The 19,205-nt window shown below is 54.4% G+C and overlaps 1 protein-coding gene and 1 long non-coding RNA gene across 2 annotated transcripts; both read left to right on the top strand.

Moving 5' to 3' along the window:
* The first annotated feature begins 7,195 nt into the window (after window positions 1-7,195).
* LOC111521294 lies at window positions 7,196-12,886 on the top strand. Its single transcript, XR_002724911.1, has 4 exons — window positions 7,196-7,333; window positions 8,121-8,263; window positions 9,940-10,022; window positions 10,379-12,886. It is a non-coding gene; the product is annotated as an uncharacterized LOC111521294 (long non-coding RNA).
* A 1,127-nt stretch (window positions 12,887-14,013) lies between these two features.
* Window positions 14,014-16,993, top strand: TLCD2 (TLC domain containing 2). The gene is made up of 4 exons (XM_023184591.1): window positions 14,014-14,305; window positions 14,482-14,564; window positions 14,796-14,878; window positions 16,122-16,993. The coding sequence occupies exons 1-4, from the start codon at window positions 14,130-14,132 to the stop codon at window positions 16,572-16,574; spliced, it is 795 nt and encodes a 264-aa protein (XP_023040359.1). The 5' UTR covers window positions 14,014-14,129; the 3' UTR covers window positions 16,575-16,993.
* The last annotated feature ends 2,212 nt before the right edge of the window (window positions 16,994-19,205 follow it).

The raw sequence follows: 19,205 nt of genomic DNA, 5'->3' as shown, positions 1-19,205 counted from the left end.
CTGTTGCCCAGACTGGAGTGCAGTGGCCGGATCTCAGCTCACTGCAAGCTCCGCCTCCCTGGTGTACGCCCTTCTCCTGCCTCAGCTTCCCTCAGCCTCCCGAGTAGCTGGGACTACAGGCGCCCGCCGCCTTGCCCAGCTAGTTTTTTGTATTTTTTAGCGGAGACAGGGTTTCACCGTGTTAGCCAGGATGGTCTCGATCTCCTGACCTTGTGATCCGCCCATCTCGGCCTCCCAAAGTGACCCGATTACAGGCTTCAGCCACCGCCCGGACAGAGTTTGCCTCTTGAAGGAGCTTGGTGTACAGGTGTGACGGTCCCATAAAGGCGCTTAGGAAAACTAGGCCTTGGCCGGGCACGGTGGCTCACGCCTGTAATCCCAGCACTTTGGGAGGCCGAGGCGGGTGAATCACAAGGTCAGGAGTTCAAGACCAGCCCGGCCAACTTGGGGAAATCCCGTCTCTACTAAAAATACAAAAAAATTAGCTGGGTGTGGCAGCAGGCGCCTGGAAACCCAGCCACTCAGGAGGCTGAGGCAGGAGAATTGCTTGAACCCTGGAGGCAGAGGTTGCAGTGAGCTGAGATCATGCCACTGCACTCCAGCCTGGGTGGCAGAGCGAGGCTCCGTCTCAAAAAAAAAAAAAAAGAAAAGGAAAGAAAAGAAAAAAGAAAACTAGGCCTGATAGGAGAGAAAATAGGAGGGCCAGGTGCAGTGGCTCATGCCTATAACCCAGCACTTTGGGAGGCCGAGGTTGGCAGATCACCCGAAGTCAGGAGTTTGAGACCAGCCTGACCAACATGGAGAAACCCCGTCTCTACTAAAATATAAAAATTAACCAGGTGTGGTGGCAGGCACCTATAATCCCAGCTACTTGGGAGGCTGAGGCAGGAGAATCACTTGAACCCAGGAGGCAGAGGTTGCAGTGAGCCAAGATCGCATGCCAGTGCACTCTAACCTGGGCGACAGAGGGAGGATCCCTCTCCCAAAAAAAAAAAAGAGAGAGAGAAAACAGGAATGCCTCAGCCATGATCTGATTTCATCTGTCTCCTCTTTCTTGAAGGGCAGCTGGAACCTCTCATGTGCTTGGTCATATGACCTTGGGCAGTAATAACTTACAACTAACGTGTGGAGCATGAACAGGAGCTAGTCACCTGTTAAGCATTTTGCATACCCTGTTTTGTGTAACCCTCGCCACCCTTTTAAGAAGATTTTTTGTTTTTTTTTAAGACAGAGTCTCACTCTGTTGCTCAGGCTAGAGGGCTGTAGTGTGATCTCAGCTCCCTACAGCCTCGACCTTCCAGGCTCAGGTGAACTTCCCACCTCAGCCTCCTGAGTAGCTGGGACTACAGGTACATGCCACCACATCCAGCTAACTTTTTGTATTTTTGTAGCGGCAGGGTTTTGCCATGTTTCCCAGGCTGGTCTTGAACACGTGGGCTCAAGCAATCTGCCCATTTCGGCCTCCCAAAGTGCTAGGATACAGGGAGCCACAGTGCCTGGCCAATTTTTTAATTTTTTTTTTTGACACAGGGTCTCACTCTGTCACCCAGGCTGCAGTGCAGTGATTTGATCACAGCTGATTGCAGCCTCGACCTCCCCAGGCTCAGGTGATCCTCCCACCTTAGCCTCCCAAGTAGCTGGGACTACAGGCAGTGTCACCATGCCCAGCTAATTTTTTTTTTTTTTTTTTTTTTTTTAAGATGAAGTTTCGCTCTTTTTGCCCAGGCTGGAGTGCAATAGCGCCATCTTGGCTCACCACTACCTCCGCCTCCCGGGTTCAAGCGATTTTCCTGCCTCAGCCTCCTAAGTAGCTGAGATTACAGGCATGCTCCACCATGCCTGGCTAATTTTTTTGCATTTTTTTTTAGTAGAGATGGGGTTTCTCCATGTTGGTCAGGCTGGTCTCGAACTTCCGACCTCAGGTGATCTGCCTGCCTTGGCCTCCCAAAGTGATGGGATTACAGGCGTGAGCCATCATGCCCACCTTAAGAAGATATTTTTATGCCCATTTTAGGATAAGGAAGCTAACTGACTACCTGAAGTAACTTGCTCAAGGTCATGTAAGAAGCTAAGAAGCAATAGAGCCAGAATTCACATCCAAGCCTGTCTGATTCTAATACCAGTGTTCTTGGCTGGGCGTGATGGCTCATGTCTGTAATCCTAGCACTTTGGGAGGCTGAGGTGGGCAGATCACCTGAGGTTAGGAGTTCGAGCCCAGCCTGGACAACATAGTGAAACCCCATCTCTACAAAAGTACAAAAATTAGCCGGGCATGATAGCAGATGCCTGTAATCCCAGCTACTTGGGAGTCTGAGTCAGGAGAGCTGCTTGAACCCGGGAGGCGGAGGTTGCAGTGAGCCGAGATTGCACCATTGCACTCTAGCTGGGCAACAGAGCAGAGTGCAGTGGAGTGATCTCAGCTCACTGCAACCTCCACCCCCCAGGTTCAAGTGATTCTCTTGCCACAGCCTCCCAAGTAGCTGGGATTACAGGTGCCTGCCACCACGCCCAGCTAAGTTTTATATTTTTAGTAGAGCTGGGATTACAGTCGTGAGCCGCAGTGCCCAGCCCCAACTTTGATATAAATACCTGAAATCAGAGAATATGTTTTGATGGTCAGGAGGTGGTGCTTGCTTCTTTTTTTTTTTTTTTTTTTTGAGACGGAGTCTTGCTTTGTCGCCCGGGCTGGAGTGTTGTGGCTGGAGTGCTGTGGCCGGATCTCAGCTCACTGCAAGCTCCGCCTCCCGGGTTTACGCCATTCTCCTGCCTCAGCCTCCCGAGTAGCTGGGACTGCAGGCGCCCGCCACCTCGCCCGGCTAGTTTTTTGTATTTTTAGTAGAGACGGGGTTTCACCGTGTTAGCCAGGATGGTCTCGATCTCCTGACCTCGTGATCCGCCCGTCTCGGCCTCCCAAAGTGCTGGGATTACAGGCTTGAGCCACCGCGCCCGGCGGTGCTTGCTTCTTAGTACCAATAGAGCTGGCTGGGTCCACCTGTTCTTTGCCTGGTCTCAGTTTACCTAGATTTAGCAGGCACTACTTTTTCTGTCTGCAAGTCTGTGTATGCCCTGCCCTCTAGCGGTACTGGGGTTACACTGCAGCAGTGACCTTGCGTGTACCTGATTTTACCTCTTGAAATTCTCCTTTCCTCCCTAGAATAGAGATATCCTTGCAATATTGGGAACTGGTGCACTGGGATTCCTGGGGCATCAAACTCTGGCCCGATCTGAGCCCTAGGGCAGTAGTTTTCAAACTTTAGAGCGTAATTCTTTTTTTTTTTTTTTGGGACGGAGTCTCACTCTGTTGCCCAGGCTGGAGTGCAATTGCACTATCTTGGCTCACGGCAAGCTCCGCCTCCCAGGTTCAAGTAATTCTCCTGCCTCAGCCTGGGATTACAGGCGCCTGGCTAACTTTGGTATTTTTAGTGGAGACGGGGTTTCACATGTTGACCAGGCTGGTCTTGAATTCCTGACCTCAGATGATCCACCTGCCTCGGCCTCCCAAAGTGCTGGAATTACAGGTGCCAGCCACCGTGCCTGGCCCTTTAGGGCATAATTCTAATTCAGTAGTCTGGAGTGAGACCCAGGCATCTAAATTTTTAACGAGTACCCCAGGTAGGCCAGGCGCAGTGGCTCAAGCCTGTAATCCCAGCACTTTGGGAGGCCGAGACGGGTGGATCACGAGGTCAGGAGATCGAGACCATCCTGGCTAACACGGTGAAACTCCGTCTCTACTAAAAAATACAAAAAACTAGCGGGCGAGGTGGTGGGCGCCTGTAGTCCCAGCTACTCGGGAGGCTGAGGCAGGAGAATGGCGGGAACCCGGGAGGCGGAGCTTGCAGTGAGCTGAGATCCAGTCACTGCACTCCAGCCCTGGCGACAGAGCAAGACTCCGTCTCAAAAAAAAAAAAAGTACCCCAGGTAATTCTGATGCAGCGAACTTCAGGCTACATCTTCAGAAGTAAAGTCTGTAACAGCTTTCTTCTCTTCCGAATTTCCCTCTCACTGCCCCCGGTAAGAGTTTTCCCTGAATCCCAATGCAAGCACCTTTGGGCTTTGGGGAATCTCAGACCACATTAGCCATTCCCCTTGGCCAACCTCAGTACTGGGTTTCCAGGAGGTCATATCTTGGATAGTCAGGGACAGAGGCTGCAGCTGCCCCAGCAGTCAGCCCATGTTGAGTGCGGCCAGTTCTTGCTAATCTGGCAGGGAGAAAAGTAAAGGAAGCTCCACCATTTAGTGCACCAACTGCGGACCAGTGTGGCAGGTACTATGCTAGGTGTTTTCTAATTAAATTTGTTTTTCATCTTTTTTCTTTTTTTTCGAGATGCAGTCACATTCTGTCACCTAGGCTGGAGTGCATTGGCGCTATCTTGGCTCACTGCAACCTCTGCCTCAGCCTCCTGAGTAGCTGGGACCACAGATGTGCACCACCACACCTGGCTAATTTTTCGCATTTTGGGTAGAGCTAGGGTTTCACCATGTTGCCCAGGCTGGTCTCAAACTCCTGAGCTCAAGCAGTCTGCCTGCCTCAGCCTCCCAAAGTGCTACGATTACAGGTGTGAGCCACCTCGCTGGGCCATTTATTTTTTATTTTTTTTTTAAGAGACAGGGTCTTGCCATGTTGCCCAGGCTGGTCTTGAACTCCTGGGCTCATAGTGATCCACCTGCTTTGGCCTCCCAAAGTGCTGGGATTACAGGTATGAGCCACTGTGCCTGGCCAAATTTTGAATTTTAAAAAAATTTTAAAATTGTTGAAATCCCTACAACAAACCTTGAATTCCTTATTCACCATATGTTGTAGATGAGGGGAAATTATCTGTAACAATTTCACAGCTAGTAAGAGCTGGAATTTGAATCTAAGTGTGTCTAACTCAGTAGTTCTCAGCTGGAGATTTTGGCCCCTAGGAGACAGTTGGTAACGTCTGGAGATACTTTTGGCTGTCAAAACTGGGAGCTTGGGGTGGGTGAGTGTTGCCACTGACATCTAGGACAGAGGCCAGGGACCACGTAGATGTTGTACTGTGCATCCAGTAGCCCTCCCACAAGAAATTGTTCTACTTCAAATGCCAGTGGGTGCTGAGGTGAAGAAACCCTGGACTGGAAGCCTGTGCTTCTCGCCTTGGGGGTGGGGTCAGTGTTCAGAACAAAATGGAAAAGGGTCACCCCAAGGGCCGTGAGCGGGAAAGGGATGGGATTTCTATGCTCAGGATAATGGAGAACAAGGGCCGCTGGTGAGGCTTCGTTTTCTTCCACGTTTGGCCAGGGCCCTGCTCAATTTCTCCCTGCCTTGCTAAGTCAGTCCTAGGACTTCACACTAAGCTTGTCCTGGAGTGACCCTGACTCTCAACTCAGGATCAGGGCAAAATATTTTTATTTTTTTATTTTTTTATTTTCTTTCTAGGGCAAAATATTTACCTGGGTATTCCCTACAGCACTTCCCAGCCAAAGATGCTGGCTTTTGGGGCCAACGTGTCCCACCTGCAGCCCTTGAGCAATTAGGACCCTTGCTGTCGGGGGTGGCCATGTGGGCAGGGCACTGCTGAAAGCCAAAAATGGAGCGGCCCAGGGACCAGGTGGCAGCTGAGAAGAGTTACAAGTAGAGTGAATGTGGCAGGGCACAGTGGCTCACACCTGTAATCCCAGCACTTTGGGAGGCTAAGGCAGGTGGATCACCTGAGGTCAGGAGTTCGAGACCAGCCTGGCCAACATGGTGAAACCCTATCTCTACTAAAAATACAAAAATTAGCCGGGAATCATGGTGCGTGCCTGTAGTCCCAGCTACTCAGGAGGCTGAAGGAGGAGAATCGCTTGAACCCGGGAGGTGGAGGTTGCAGTGAGCCAAGATAGCGTCACTGCACTCCAGCCTGGGCAACAGAACGAGACTCCGTCTCAAAAATGATAATAATAATAATAATAATAATAATAATAAATAAAATAGGCCAGGCGCGGTGGCTCACGCCTGTAATCCCAGCACTTTGGAAGGCCGAGACGGGCGGATCACGAGGTCAAGAGATCGAGACCATCCTCGCTAACACGGTGAAACCCTGTCTCTACTAAAAATACAAAAAAATTAGCCGAGCGTGGTGGCGGGCGCCTGTAGGCCCAGCTACTTGGGAGACTGAGGCAGGAGAATGGCGTGAACCCGGGAGGTGGAGCTTGCAGTGAGCCGAGATTGCGCCATTCCATTTCAGCCTGGGCGACAGAGCGAGACTCCGTCTCTAAATAAAAAAATAAATAAAATAAGTGGAGTACATGGGCAAAACCAGGAGGATCCCATCAGCAGGCAAGCCTGTCCTCGGAGGAATAGGGCAACTTGAGTAGGAAGTAGGGGGCGGCTGGCCTGGGAAGCAGCGTTCTGAACCGCAAGTTTGCTTCCCATAGCCATTCCTCCTCCCCAGGCTTGGCCATTCCTCCTCCCCAGGCTTGGTCCTCGGGTTCACTATACCCTCCCCGGTGCCAGCCACCATTCTGGACCTCCCCAATACTGGCCTCCCGCTAGACCAGGGAGGATCTAGACCAGAGAGTCTGAATTGACTCTGCTAACAGGAAATACCTCTTTCCAAGCCCAGAGCCTCTGAAGAACTAAGGAGTAGAGCGGGGTTCGGGGTGGGGTTGGGGGGAGACAGTCTTGGCGTGATGGGGGAAAAGAAAGATCATACAATCACATCCCCCATGTTCTTTCCTTCACCACCCAAGGGGGTGGATGGGGGATGGAGGAGGGTAAGCAAGGAGGAGGATGTGGTAACAGCTGATTCGTCCCCTGAGGTCACACTTTCCAACAATCAGCTGTTACTGGGGCGCAAGGCAGGAAGTTTCCTTAAAGGCGCAATGTCCTGAACACAGGCTCAGAGTTCTGGAGCTCCAAGGAACCTTATCAATTACCTGATGGAGAGCGTATTTAACAGAGGGAAGGATCTCGCCCTCCAGGCTCGTCTCTCCTGCTCAGTTACTCTCAGCCCTTATTTGGAGCTGAAGGAAAAGGCATGGATTTCAGTCCACACGTTCCTCTTTCTGGGGCTTGCGCGGAGTGATAAGGTGGGGTAGGCTTGCCCCTTTAAAAAAGCCGACCAACAGCTTTTGCCAAGTCATTGGGTTCAGTTCAGTTTTTGCCCATCCCCCGCTCATCTAGACTCTGATTGGCCCCTGGGGAAGGAGCAGTCTGCTCATTGGTCTCCACCCTCGAAATCTCTTCCCTAAGTAGGCCTGAGTCAGTGAAGAGCTTTGGAGGGCGGGACTGAATGAGGTTTAATCTGAGGATGCGATTGCTGACCATTTGCACTTTGGCATGGCCCATCCCCTAATTTCTGACCAGAAGCCCTCCCTGTACCCTAAGGTGAGGACTGTGCTATGAATCTTTTGTTAGAAAGCTACCTCTTGGGAGGCTCTGGGGGCTCTTCTGGGACTGGGAAGAGACATCCAAGAAAAAAGCCTCCTCTGGTTAGGAAGGGCCCCCAGGAGGAGTGGGCTGGGTCTCTCCAGTGAAAGCCGGGCTGGGCGAGGTGAGCATCCTCCCTCCTCCAAAAGCCCTCGAGAGCTCTCCAACGGCAGCCTCTGCTACCCTGGGGGCTGATGCTCTGTCCACTCCTGCGCCTTGGTCCGCGCCACCTTTCCTTAAAGAGCTATAGTCTCACGCCGAGGCCGGCGAGTCAGTTTGGGAGATGTCTAAAAGAAGCACTCACAGCTCCAACAAGGAGGGGCTGTCGCCCTCTAAGGACTTCCCTGGGCCGGATTCCGAGCTCAGTTTAAAAATGCCAACTCACAGAGCGCACTGGGTTCTGGGAAGGAGGGTATGGGGCTGAGAACTACACGGACCAGCGTGCATTGCAAACGCAGACGCCGTGACTTTCGCCTGCTCTTTAGGACTCTCGTTTGACGTAGCGCTTTTCTAAGCGGGTCGCTGACGCGAAGGGCTGGGCCACGCCTTTCCGTCTATTGGCCGGCTTGTGAGTGGGTGGGCGTGGCTTGGTGCAATACCGCCCGGCAAAAGGGTGGTCTCCTTGCCAATCAGAGCCAGGGCGCCTGGAGAGGCGGGACCAGGGCGAGGCCCCGGCGCCCCCGGGTGGGCGTGGCCACGTTGCCCAGCAGTGGGCGGTGATTGGCCCCGGGCGGTGCATTCGCAGCTCGTGCGTCACGACGCCGCCAGCTGATCGGAGCCTGGAGCCGGTGTGTGCTGGGCGCCGAGAAGAGACAGCGCCGCCGGCCGTGGGGAGAGGACGCAGTGATTTGCTCCCCTCTGCGCAGCAACCCCCACACCCAGCACCAGGTGGGTGTGAGCTGGCCACCCGGTCACGCAGCGGGGAGCCGCGGTAACGGGATGGAGGGTGAAAGTGGGGTCCGGGCGGCCACACCCTGCCCTTCCGGGGAGGAGAGAGGGGGCGGCGGGGGCAGGGGCGCTTCGGGAAGAGGGGCCTGGACTGGCCGGGTTAGTGTGTCAGAAGCTCTGAGGAAAGAGTCCGGGACAGGAGTCGTGGCGGAAGGGCTGGCGGAGTGGCGGGGTGGGGGGAGCCGAGGGGCCGGAGGGCCGGGGGCGGCTCACCCGGTGGCCCCCGGTCTGAGGATACAGGGGTCGGCCATCTAGCCTGGGGAGGTTCTGGACCCCCCGAGCGGGCGGCGGGGAGGTGCTTTGCCTCTGTCGGCGTTCACTGGGTCAGAGCCAGTTCAGCGCCCTGGCAGGGAAGGGGTCGCTGGGCGGGCCGGCCCCTCCTCTCGTTCCCTCCAGGGGATGTTATGTAAGGGGGGAGGGGAGAGGAGTAGGGGGCGGCGGTGCCGGGGCCTTATGCAACCCAAAGGTTAGGGTTTCACTGCGGTTGGGCGGGGGAAAGAGGGCCAGAGGAGGGCCTGGAAACTCTAACCCCCCCCCCTCCCCAGACTAACTGGCCGTCTTGGGCCGAGAGAAGGTCACCTCTGCACCTCCCCCCAGCCTGTCCGGTTGTGAGGCCCCTAGCCCAGGCCTGGCCCTGACTGCCTGGGAAGCCGGCTGGCTGGGTGGGGCGCCTGGGTTAGTCATCACTGGGCTCCCTCTCTCCCCACCTCCCGGCCAACTCTTGGCCCCTCCCCATGGCGTCCGGCGAGGCTGTCGCCCCCACCTCCCTCCGGCCCTGGTTCCAGCCTCCAACTCCTTTGGCCTGTCATCCTGGCTGTCAGACTGGGCTAGGAGCTGTCAGAGTGCCAGAGGGTTGATGGAGCAGCTGGTCAGAGGGTCAGTGCCCTGGGCCCACCCCGCCCTGCAGCCAAGGGCACCTGCTTGGCATAGACTCTCAGCAGCTGCTGAGTCCTCTGAGTTGAACAGAGCTATCTCAGACAGAGGAAGGTCGGACGGAGTTGGACTGGTCACCCAGGGGAAGGAAGATACACAAAGTTCATGCCTCCCAAGAGGGTTTCGGAATTTGAACCGCTCCCCGTATCCCCCAATCTTTCTTACCCTCTGTGTATAGAAATTCCAAGGCAAGCCCGCCTTGGCCCCTCAGCCTGGCGTGGGCCATGCCCTTGGACTGAGTGTCAGCGCAGACCCGCCCTCCCCAGCTCACATCCCCCGAGCCTGCCACGCCCCCAGCCCCCTCCCTGGGCCATGCTGCAGGGCCCGGCTTTTCCTGCTGATTCATGCGTTGAAACTGTGGGGGCGGGGCTTAGAACTTGGAACAAAGTTCAGACATGGAGGGGCCGGCAGACAGCCTGGAATTCATACCAGATGTACCCGGAATGCGCAAGCGGAATGCCTGGCATCTGAGAGTCCTGGGGAAGCTGCCCAGCCACCCTGCTCATACCTCCCTCCCTCCAGCCTGTGGTCCCCTGCCCGCCCCTCACAGCCCCAGCCACCCTGCCCATACCTCCCTCCTCTCCAGCCTGTGGTCCCCTGTCTGCTCCTCACAGCCCCGGGGCCTCTGCTGACCTTCTTTCCAACGCTAGGCCTCCTCCCTTCCTCACTCTTCCCCAATCCAGGCCCCCAGAACTCTCCTTCCAGCTGAACTCCCTGGGAACAAGTCATTTGGGCTGATGCCTGAACTCATATTTCTGGACCTGAGGTACCACACTTCTAGTACCTGCGTGCTGGTGGGGTGTGTCCAAGGTCTCGGGCTCTGCCCTGTCTGAATGCTGAGGAGGCTGGGCCCCCGGGGGCTGCTAGGGCAGGGGTGGGTGAGAGCAGGACTGGGTTTCTCTAGACTCCAGTTCTGGAAAGAAGAGTAAGAGAAGGCTGTTTACAGCTGCCTCTTGCTGCTCACTGAAGCTAACAGCTTCTGCAGGCCCAAGTCAGAGCTACAACCCTTCATTAGAATCTCAAAGGTCTACTGGGGCAGGACCCTGATGGCCAGTGAGTGGGTCAGCATTGCAGCAACATGCCCTGCTCAGATCTTTCCCATTTTCCCTCCCTTTCCCCTAGGAGCCTGTTCCTCTCACACCCTCACCTGGCTGAGCCGCAGTAGTTCTTCAGTGGCAAGCTTTATGTCCTGACCCAGCTAAAGCTGCCAGTTGAAGAACTGTTGCCCTCTGCCCCTGGCTTCGAGGAGGAGGAGGAGCTGCTTTCCCCGTCATCTGGAAGGTGACAGAAACGGGCTGGGAAGGTCCGAACAGCAGGGTTGATGATACGTTTTGGGAAAGCTGGAGAGCCTTTGCCCAGATTGGCCCAGCAAGGAGCGGTTTTAGATTAGAGACACTGGCTGAATTGAGGAGTAGAAGGCTCAAACAACCCAAGGTTAGTTGGTCTTTGTGTGACAGTGGGAAGAAGTGGAGAGAACAGTCAGTCTCCCCGACTTCCTTCTTGACCCTCCTTCCGTATCTCTCATTCTTCCCCACTGGCCTTTCCCGATGAGGTCCGAAAGTAAGGTCACTCTTCAAGGAAAAGTGACACTAAAACCCGGGTGTGAGGAGTCATCCTTCTGCTCTTATTTTTCCCTGCATTTCCTTAGGCTGGCCCAGCCTCTCGATTGCTGGCCACTTACCTGTGTCTGAGACCCTTAGACCTCCTGTCTCAGTTTCTCCACCTGTGGGACAGGCAGCCAGACAGATGAGTGTACATGAGGGAGTCAGAAGCCCACTTAGTCAACTCAGAACCTGGGCTCTCCCGCCGCTGTGGGTGGGAACACAACACCTTTTCACATAAGCTGTTGTCCCTCCCCCATCCCTGACACCATCACCCAGGAGCTGGGCGGGGTAATGGGAAGCTGGAGGAGGGGGTTAGAGTTAGACCAATGCAAGGAGCTAGTAAGAGCTCGCCTCTCCACGATGTGCCCCCATGCAAGGGTGGCCCAAGGCTTCCCCTGACATCCAAAGCAGGACAGCAGCCCCTTGGTGGGATTCCAACTGCCGCTGCCCTGTTTCTTGCCTCACTTTGCTTTCCAAGGTGGTATGTGATCCCCAGCTCAGGCCTGTGCAGACAGGAAATTCTCCCCTGCAGCAAGCAGGGGAGGTGAGTTGTGGGATGTGACCTCCTTCTGGATGTCAGGCAGTGTAAACCTGCCCCCTCCAGCCCTGATCCATTCTCACCCAGCGGCTACAGGAAGGTGTCTGTTCGATTTGGTGGGAGGAGATGTGCAGGGAGCTGTATCTTATCCTCCGCTTGTGAAAAACTCAAGGATGTGGAGAAGAGGAGACTGTGGAACCTTGCCTTTCTGCAGCCGAGCTGAGTGGGACACTGGTAGAGAGGAGGGGATAGACGCATAGGCTGCAACAAAGGTCACTCTGTTCCTGGACACTGCCTCCGTCCTTTCTTCTTCTTGCTTCACTGGCCACAGCGTCTCCCTCCAGCCCTCACATGTGCCTCTGCCATCTTCACCCATCATGGAGCAGAGGTGAGGAAAGGGAGCCTGGGAATGCGGAGACCAGTGAAGGACCAGCCCTGGAGAGCACAGGGTCCTACCTGGGCGTCCAACAGAGGAGCCCGTAAAGGCCAGGAGCACCCCGAAAGGAGGGAGGACAGCCAGCCTCCATCGACGGCAAGCCTCCAGCCCTCTCCTCTGATCACCATTTCTCTCTAGGCTTTCTGCCTCCAAGATGTGGCACCATAGTGCAGTGCCCTGTGGCTTCACCGCCCTACTTCCATCTCCACCCAGCCTGTAATGTTTATATAAGCAGCCTCAAGGACCAAAAGCCATCTGCGAAAGGACATACACAGGAAATTCATAAAAGAAAGCGGAATGGATAAAACCATGAAAAAAATGTATGCTTCATTAGTAATTAAAGAAAGGCAAATAGAGCCGAAAGCATTTTTCCCTTAGCAAACCATAACAGAAAAAAATAAGACCCAATATTGGCAAAGAGACTACTGAAATGACATTGCCATACATTGCGCGTGGGAGTATACATCGTCTACATAGGTGCAGGCTTCCTGGATGGCAGTTGGGTAATATGTGTCACGTAGCCTAAAAGCTCCACATCCTTTGACCTATGAATTCTATCTTTGGGAATTTATCCTAAGAAAATAATTAAGGATTTAGTTAGTGATAAGATGTTCATCCCAGCTTTGCAATGGAGAAAAATGGGAAGCAATGGTTTGGTTGGGAATTCATTCCTTTTCTGCTGTAATGAAAGTTTGCAGTAGGGGATTTTGCTTAAGGAAATGATTGTATCTCCATCCAGATGGTGGGGTACTGCACAGACATTAAAAGTCATGTAAAAGAACATCTGACTGAAAGAAAAATACTCCTTGAATATTAAAAGGTTGTAAAAATAGTGCATGTTATGTGATCTCAATTTTGTCTTTTAAAGTATGGGTGTATACTTGTATACGCAGAGCAGATAAAAAAGACGGAAGGCATGCTAAAAAATGTTTAGTGGTTATCTTTGGATGGTGGAACAAAGTCACTGAAATTTTCATCTTTAGTTTTTCTGTAATTTCCAAATTTTCTACATTAATTGTGTATTACTTTCCTATAATAAATATAATTTAAGAGATTGGTGTTATTATTTAAACCTTTGGAGAAGTGGGGGTAGAAGAATGAAGGGAAGACCTCAGGTTTTTGGTGAGAAGGTTTGGTTGGGACGCCTCTTCGTTTATGAACTTCATTCTTTGAAGTAGCTGGAATCCTTCCTCTCAGCCTGCAGCAAACAGCTCTGAATTGCTGGCTGGCTGCCAGCTGAAGAGGTGTGGAGTGGAGTAAGGTGGAAGGAAAGCCGTGCAAACCTGGGGCTCTTCAGTGGTGAGGGGCTGGGGGAGGCTTTTCCTTTTAAGGCTGGAGGGTTCTAGAATCCTAACAGCCCTGCTACTGAGAGCAGGACAAGTCTGTTTCTCTATTCTGACTCTGTCCCAGCCTTGAAGGGACCCTGTGTTACCTTTCCTTGCCCTTGGATTGTTAGATACTCTACCCACCCAACAGGTACCAGGCCCTTGGGGAAGGGGGGCGGTTTTCAAGACCCGCGGCCAGTGATTCCCTTTCGCCTCGTCTTCCTAACGAGGCTCCTCTGTAGGACCAAAAACAATGCTGGGGGTCAGGGCGGGGCCCAGTGCGTCGCTTCTCCAACATGGGGGCTCCTGGGGGTTGTGGAGGCGGGGAGCAGAACTGCTGGAATTACAGGTTTTCTGGGATATGTTAAAGGCCTGGAAACCTCAGGAGGCAGAAGGGGTGGCTCCAAGAAAGTGGGGCGCCCCCTCCCCACCATGGACGCTGGGAGGGAAGTGGGGGCGGCGGCCAGACTTGGGCAGGCACGTGTGGGCTGCGCTGGCCTCTGCCTTCCAGGGTGTGGCAGTGGGTGGTGGTGACGCTCAGTAGGTGAAAGGCGCCGGGAGCCTGGAGGAGGAGGTCAAGGTTCGTGGGCGGGGCCCGGGAGTGTCAGGTGAGGTTAGACTGGAGACCCAGGTCTGCAACTCCAGCGCTTCAGGACGCCTGGAGCTGGGGAGGACCCCGGAGCTCCAGGGTCTGGAGCCTCCGAACCGCTCCCCTGGCTGGGGTGGGACGCGTTCGGTGGCCAAGGCTCCGGGGGTGGTGGCCCCGCGGGCTGCTCCAATCACCGCGCAGCCGAGGGACGGGGCGTGGACCAGCGGGGAAAAGTTCCTGCCGATCTCCAAGGCGGGGCGGGGAGGGGAGCCGGGGGCCCAGCCCTGCAGGGAAGTGGGAAGTGGGTTCCAGTCCCGGCCGAGAGCGCGGGCACCGAGCGGACAGACCTGGACCCCCCGTCCCCCCAACCGCCGCCGGGCCATGGCGCCCCCGGGGCTCCTGGTGGCCGGCGCCTCCTTCCTCGCGTTCCGAGGGCTGCACTGGGGTCTGCGGCGGCTGCCCACGCCGGAATTGGCCGCTCGGGACCGCTGGCAGTGGCGGAACCTCTGCGTCTCCCTGGCGCACAGCCTGCTCTCGGGGGCCGGGGCGCTGCTCGGGTGCGGGCTTGGGAGTTCGAGGCACACCGGGCGAGGGCGAGGGGTGGGAGGCTGAGGCCGGGAGACCCAGCGGGCGTCTCCAGAGCTGAGACTGGGGTGGGGGCGCGCACAGAGAGAGCGGGGTCAGGGCCTGGAGAGGCTAACCATGCCCCTTCCTTCCCCCTCCATACCCCCAGCCTGTCACTGTACCCTCAGATGGCCGCCGACCCCATCCATGGCCACCCGCGCTGGGCCCTGGTGCTGGTGGCTGTGTCTGTGGGTAAGTCTGCAGGGAAGGCTGGGCCGGTGGGGCGACGGGGGTGCGGGGGGGCAGCTTCTGCTGTCCTTCGAGGTCTATTCCCCTCCCCCATGGGGGTTAAACGTTCCTGAAGCTTTTATCAAGGGAAACCTAAGAACTGGGAGAGGGGCGGGGCGGGGAGGGGGGAGCTGGAAATCCTCTCTAAGCTGCCCAGGCTCTGGAGCAGCCTAACCCCTACCCCCATGCCCACAGGTTACTTCCTGGCAGACGGAGCTGACCTGCTGTGGAACCAGACCTTGGGCAAGACCTGGGATCTTCTCTGTCATCATTTGGTGGTGAGACTCTGAGGGGAGAAGCTAGACAGGAGGGGAGGAGGGGAACCCTGTCCAGCCTGAGCCTCCCAGTCTCTCCTCGTTCTTCTTTTTTTTGAGACGGAGTCTCACTCTGTCACCCAATTTGGAGTCCAGTGGTTCGGCCTCGGCTCACTGCAACCTTCGCCTCCTGGGTTCAAGCAATTCTCCTCCCTCAGCCTCCCACGTAGCTGGGATTACAGGCACCCACCACCACACCCAAGTAATTTTTATATTTTTAGTAAAGATGGGGTTTCTCTATGTTGGCCAGGCTGGTCTTGAAATTCTGACCTCAGGTGATCCGCCCACTTTGGCCTCCCAAAGTGATGGGGTTACAGGGGTGAGTCACCGTGCCCCGCCCTCTCTTCATTTTTCTGTCCTATCATTTCCCACAGAGTCTCTGCCCCCAGCTGGTGCTTGGCTCCCCAGTCTTAGGCTGAGTTAGGGGGAGGAGGTGGCTGCTGGCCAGAGCTGGGGAGTCCAGACACCCACCATCCAAGGGTACCCACCATGCCAGGGCACCCACCATGTGAGCCTAAGGAGTTCGGGTCCCCCCACAGGTGTGCAGTTGATCACGGAAATGTGGAATATGGAGCTTTTCTGAGAAGGGGGTGCCCTAGAATAGGGTGTGGGTATGCGGTATGAAAGCCCTAGGCCAGGTGTGGTGGCTCACGCCTGTAATCCCAGAACTTTGGGAGGCCGAGGCAGGTGGATCACGAGGTCAGGAGATCGAGACCATCCTGACTAATACAGTGAAACCTTGTCTCTACTAAAAATACAAAACTTAGCTGGGTGCGGTGGCGCACGCCTGTAGTCCCAGCTACTCGGGAAGCTGAGGCAGGAGAATCTCTTGAACCAGGGAAGCGGAGGTTGCAGTGAGCCAAGATCACGCCACTGCACTCCAGCCTGGTGACAGCATGAGACTCTGTCGAAAGAAGGAAAAAAAGAGGGAAAGAGGGAAAGAAGGAAAGAAAGAAAGAGCCCAGGAATGGGAAGTTAAAGGGGTGTTAGGGGATGAGACAGCCCCTCCCTGGGCCAATCCTGGCTTCATCTATGGAAGGGGTGATTCAAGGCTCCTCAGGGCCCCAGGATAAAGGTAAAAGCATAAAGGTCAGGTGTTTGGGGAGTCCCACAGAATGCGTGGAAGTCTCTCTTAAGGCCTGGGTTATTGGGACATGATGGCTGGCAGGTCATGGGCGGTCCTCTGACCTGTGACCCTGGCTCCCAGGTGGTGAGCTGCCTCAGCACCGCTGTTCTGTCTGGCCGCTATGTGGGCTTCTCCATGGTGTCTCTGCTTCTGGAGTTGAACTCTGCCTGCTTGCACCTGCGGAAGCTGCTGTTGCTGTCTCGCCAGGCCCCATCCCTGGCCTTCAGTGTGACCAGCTGGGCCTCCTTGGCCACCCTGGCCCTCTTCCGCCTGGTCCCGCTAGGGTGGATGAGTCTGTGGCTATTCCGGCAGCGCCACCAGGTTCCTCTTGCTCTGGTCACCCTGGGTGGAATTGGGCTGGTGACTGTGGGCGTCATGAGCATCATATTGGGGATCCGCATTCTGGTCAATGATGTCCTGCAGTCTCGACCCCATCCACCCAGCCCTGGGCACGAGAAAACCAGGGGGACCAGGACACGTCGTGACAATGGACCTGTCACCAGGTACAATTCCACTCTCAGCCTGAAAGACTAGAGAGAAGCCATGGGTCCCTCGCTGGGGGTGGTGGGGCCGGGACAAGGAGATGAAGGTCTTCCATGCACAGTCCCCCATCGGGGTGAGGGCCAGACTGGCTCAGCAGCATCTCAGTTTCTCTTCCAGCTAACTCACATCCCTTCCCCTTGCTAGGATCTAAGAAGAAATGCTGATGTTGGATGGGTGGGAACCTGGGTTTCTGTTCACTGAAATCCGTCATCAGATGAGTGCCCTTTCCCGCAAATAAACTCAGGAAGTACAGCCAGATCTATCAGTAAAGGGTGGCAGGAGGCATGCAGCTGGAAGAAACTGCCAGTGGAGACAGAAGCTCTTTGCTGTAACCCAGGGACATATCGGGGAAGGTGAAGTCCCACTAGGATCGGAGAGATCTCGTATGGGGCGAGTAGGGACAGAGAAAAGAGATCTCACCTATAACCAAATTCCGGCAGGGGAGGAAGGTAGAGGAGTTGCTATCTGTACCGGCAGAGATGGACGTGATAGTCTCCAAGAGACAGAGCCTGGGCCACAGCAATTGTTGCTGATATTTCTGGTTCTCAAAGCCACACTCCTGTTTTTCTTTCTTTCTTTTTTTTTTTATGAGATAGAATCTCACTCTGTCACCCAGGCTGGAGTGTAGTGGCACGATTCCAGCTCACTGCAACCTCAGCCTCCTGGGTTCAAGTGATTCTCCTGCCTTAGCCTCCCAAGTAGCTGGGACTACAGGCATGTACCACCAAGCCCAGCTAATTTTTGTATTTTTTGGTGGAGAGGTTTCACCATGTTGCCCAGGCTGGTCTTGAACTCCTGACCTCAAGTGATCCACCCGCCTCGGCATCCCAGAGTGCTGGGATTATAGATGTGAGCCACTACGCCCGGCACACACTCCTGTTTTTCTACTTAACCCTGGTCCTACTGCATCCTTTTAATTTTTTTTTTTTTTTTTGGTATCTTTTGACTTTTCGTTTTTTTTTTTTTTTTTTTTTTTTTTTTTTTTTTTTTTTTTTTTTGACTAGTTTTTGTTCTGTCGCCCAGGATGGCGTGTAGTGGCTTGATCTTGGCTCACTGGAATCTCTGTCTCCCAGGCTCAAGCAATACTCCTGCCTCCCAGCTTAGCCTCCCAAGTAGCTGGGACTACAGGTGCACGCCACTGCACCAGGCTAATTTTGGTATTTTCTTGTAGAGATCAGGTTTTGCCATGTTGCCCAGGCTGGTCTCAAACTTTTGCACTCAAGTGATCCACCCACCTCAGCCTTCCAAAGTGCTGGGATTACAGACGTGAGCCACCGTACCTGGCCTCTTTTGACTTTTCAAAGACAATTCAGATTCTTAGAGGAATGAACACAGGGCTAGGTCTGTCTTCTTAGGATGGCACTGAAGTCCAGAATCACAGAAGGAACTCCAGCACCCACTTGGGTGCCCGGTAGAGAGTTTTCCCAGGCCCAGGCTTTTGTGGAAGAATGAGGGCAGAGGCAGAGCGTGTGAGAGAAGGCTGCAGGAGGATAAAGGAATAGCTGGCCTTCTGGCTGGGCACGGTGGCTCACGCCTGTAATCCCAGCACTTTGGGAGGCCAAGGTGGGAGGATCACCTGAGGTCAGGAGTTCAGGACCAGCCTGGTCAACATGGTGAAACCCTGTCTCTACTAAAAATACAAAAATTAGCCAGGTGCCTGTAATCCCAGCTACTCAGGAGGCTGAGGCAGGAGAACCGCTTGAACCCAGGAGGCAGAGGTTACAGTGAGCCGAGATCATGCCACTAAACTCCAGCCTGGGCAACAGAGTGAGACTCCATCTCAAAAGAAAAAAAAAAAAAAAGGAAGAGCTGGACCTTTTCTGAGATTCATTCATAAGCTCTTCCTCCCTGCTGCTTCTGCTGTTTTTTTTTTCTGTTGAACAAGACCCCTTCCTTCCCAGAACATCCAGGTGATGGGAAGTGCCGAGCAGATTAAGGCTGCTGTTCTACTAAACAATGGACTGAGAGAGGCAACCCTTAGCCATCCACAGAAAAGGTACATGAGCAAAAGCAAGAGACAGGAAGATTGTCTTCAAAAAAAACCTTGCTAAGAAGCGGAAGTACAGAAAGACACAAAGAATGACAGAGACAGACATACATAGATTGAGCGACAGATAGAAAGAAGGATTATTCACATAGAGGTGACAAAGGCAAAGAGGGATGGAGGGCGAAAGAGACAGGCCTTAGCAGAAATATGGAGAAAGGCTGTCATAGATCCTGAGAGACACCAAAGTCACAGAACTGATAAAATGGTTATAAACAAAAAGGACCAGAAAAATAGAAATAAAGGCCAACAAGAAGAGACCCCAAGGCTGAAAGGCACAGAGAGTCTAGACAGTGAACTAGAGTGAGTCAGCCCAGCGCGGTGGCTCACGCCTGTAATCCCAACACAGGGATCGGGAGGCCGAGGCCAGTGGATCACGAGGTCAGGAGATCCAAACCATCCTGACTAACACAGTGAAACCCCATCTCCACTGAAAATGCAAAAAATTAGCTGGGCGTGCTGGCAGGTGCCTGTAGTCCCAGCTACTCAGGAGGCTGAGGCAGAAGAAAGGCATGAACCCAGGAAGCAGAGCTCACAGTGAGCTAAGGCCACTGCACTCCAGCCTGGGCGACAGAGCC

This window comes from Piliocolobus tephrosceles, chromosome 16, assembly GCF_002776525.5.
Source record: "Piliocolobus tephrosceles isolate RC106 chromosome 16, ASM277652v3, whole genome shotgun sequence".
NCBI classification, from domain to species: Eukaryota; Metazoa; Chordata; class Mammalia; order Primates; family Cercopithecidae; genus Piliocolobus; species Piliocolobus tephrosceles.
Note: the sequence above shows the minus strand (reverse complement) of the source record. Positions and strands in the feature narration are given on the sequence as shown.

Excerpts from the sequence above, each read along its gene's own strand:
- TLCD2 (XM_023184591.1), top strand. The coding sequence starts at position 14,130 with ATGGCGCCCCCGGGGCTCCTGGTGGCCGGCGCCTCCTTCCTCGCGTTC. Across the intron at positions 14,565-14,795 it reads GCTGGTGGCTGTGTCTGTGG|GTTACTTCCTGGCAGACGGA; the intron begins GTAAGTCTGCAG and ends CCATGCCCACAG. Across the intron at positions 14,879-16,121 it reads TTCTCTGTCATCATTTGGTG|GTGGTGAGCTGCCTCAGCAC; the intron begins GTGAGACTCTGA and ends CCTGGCTCCCAG.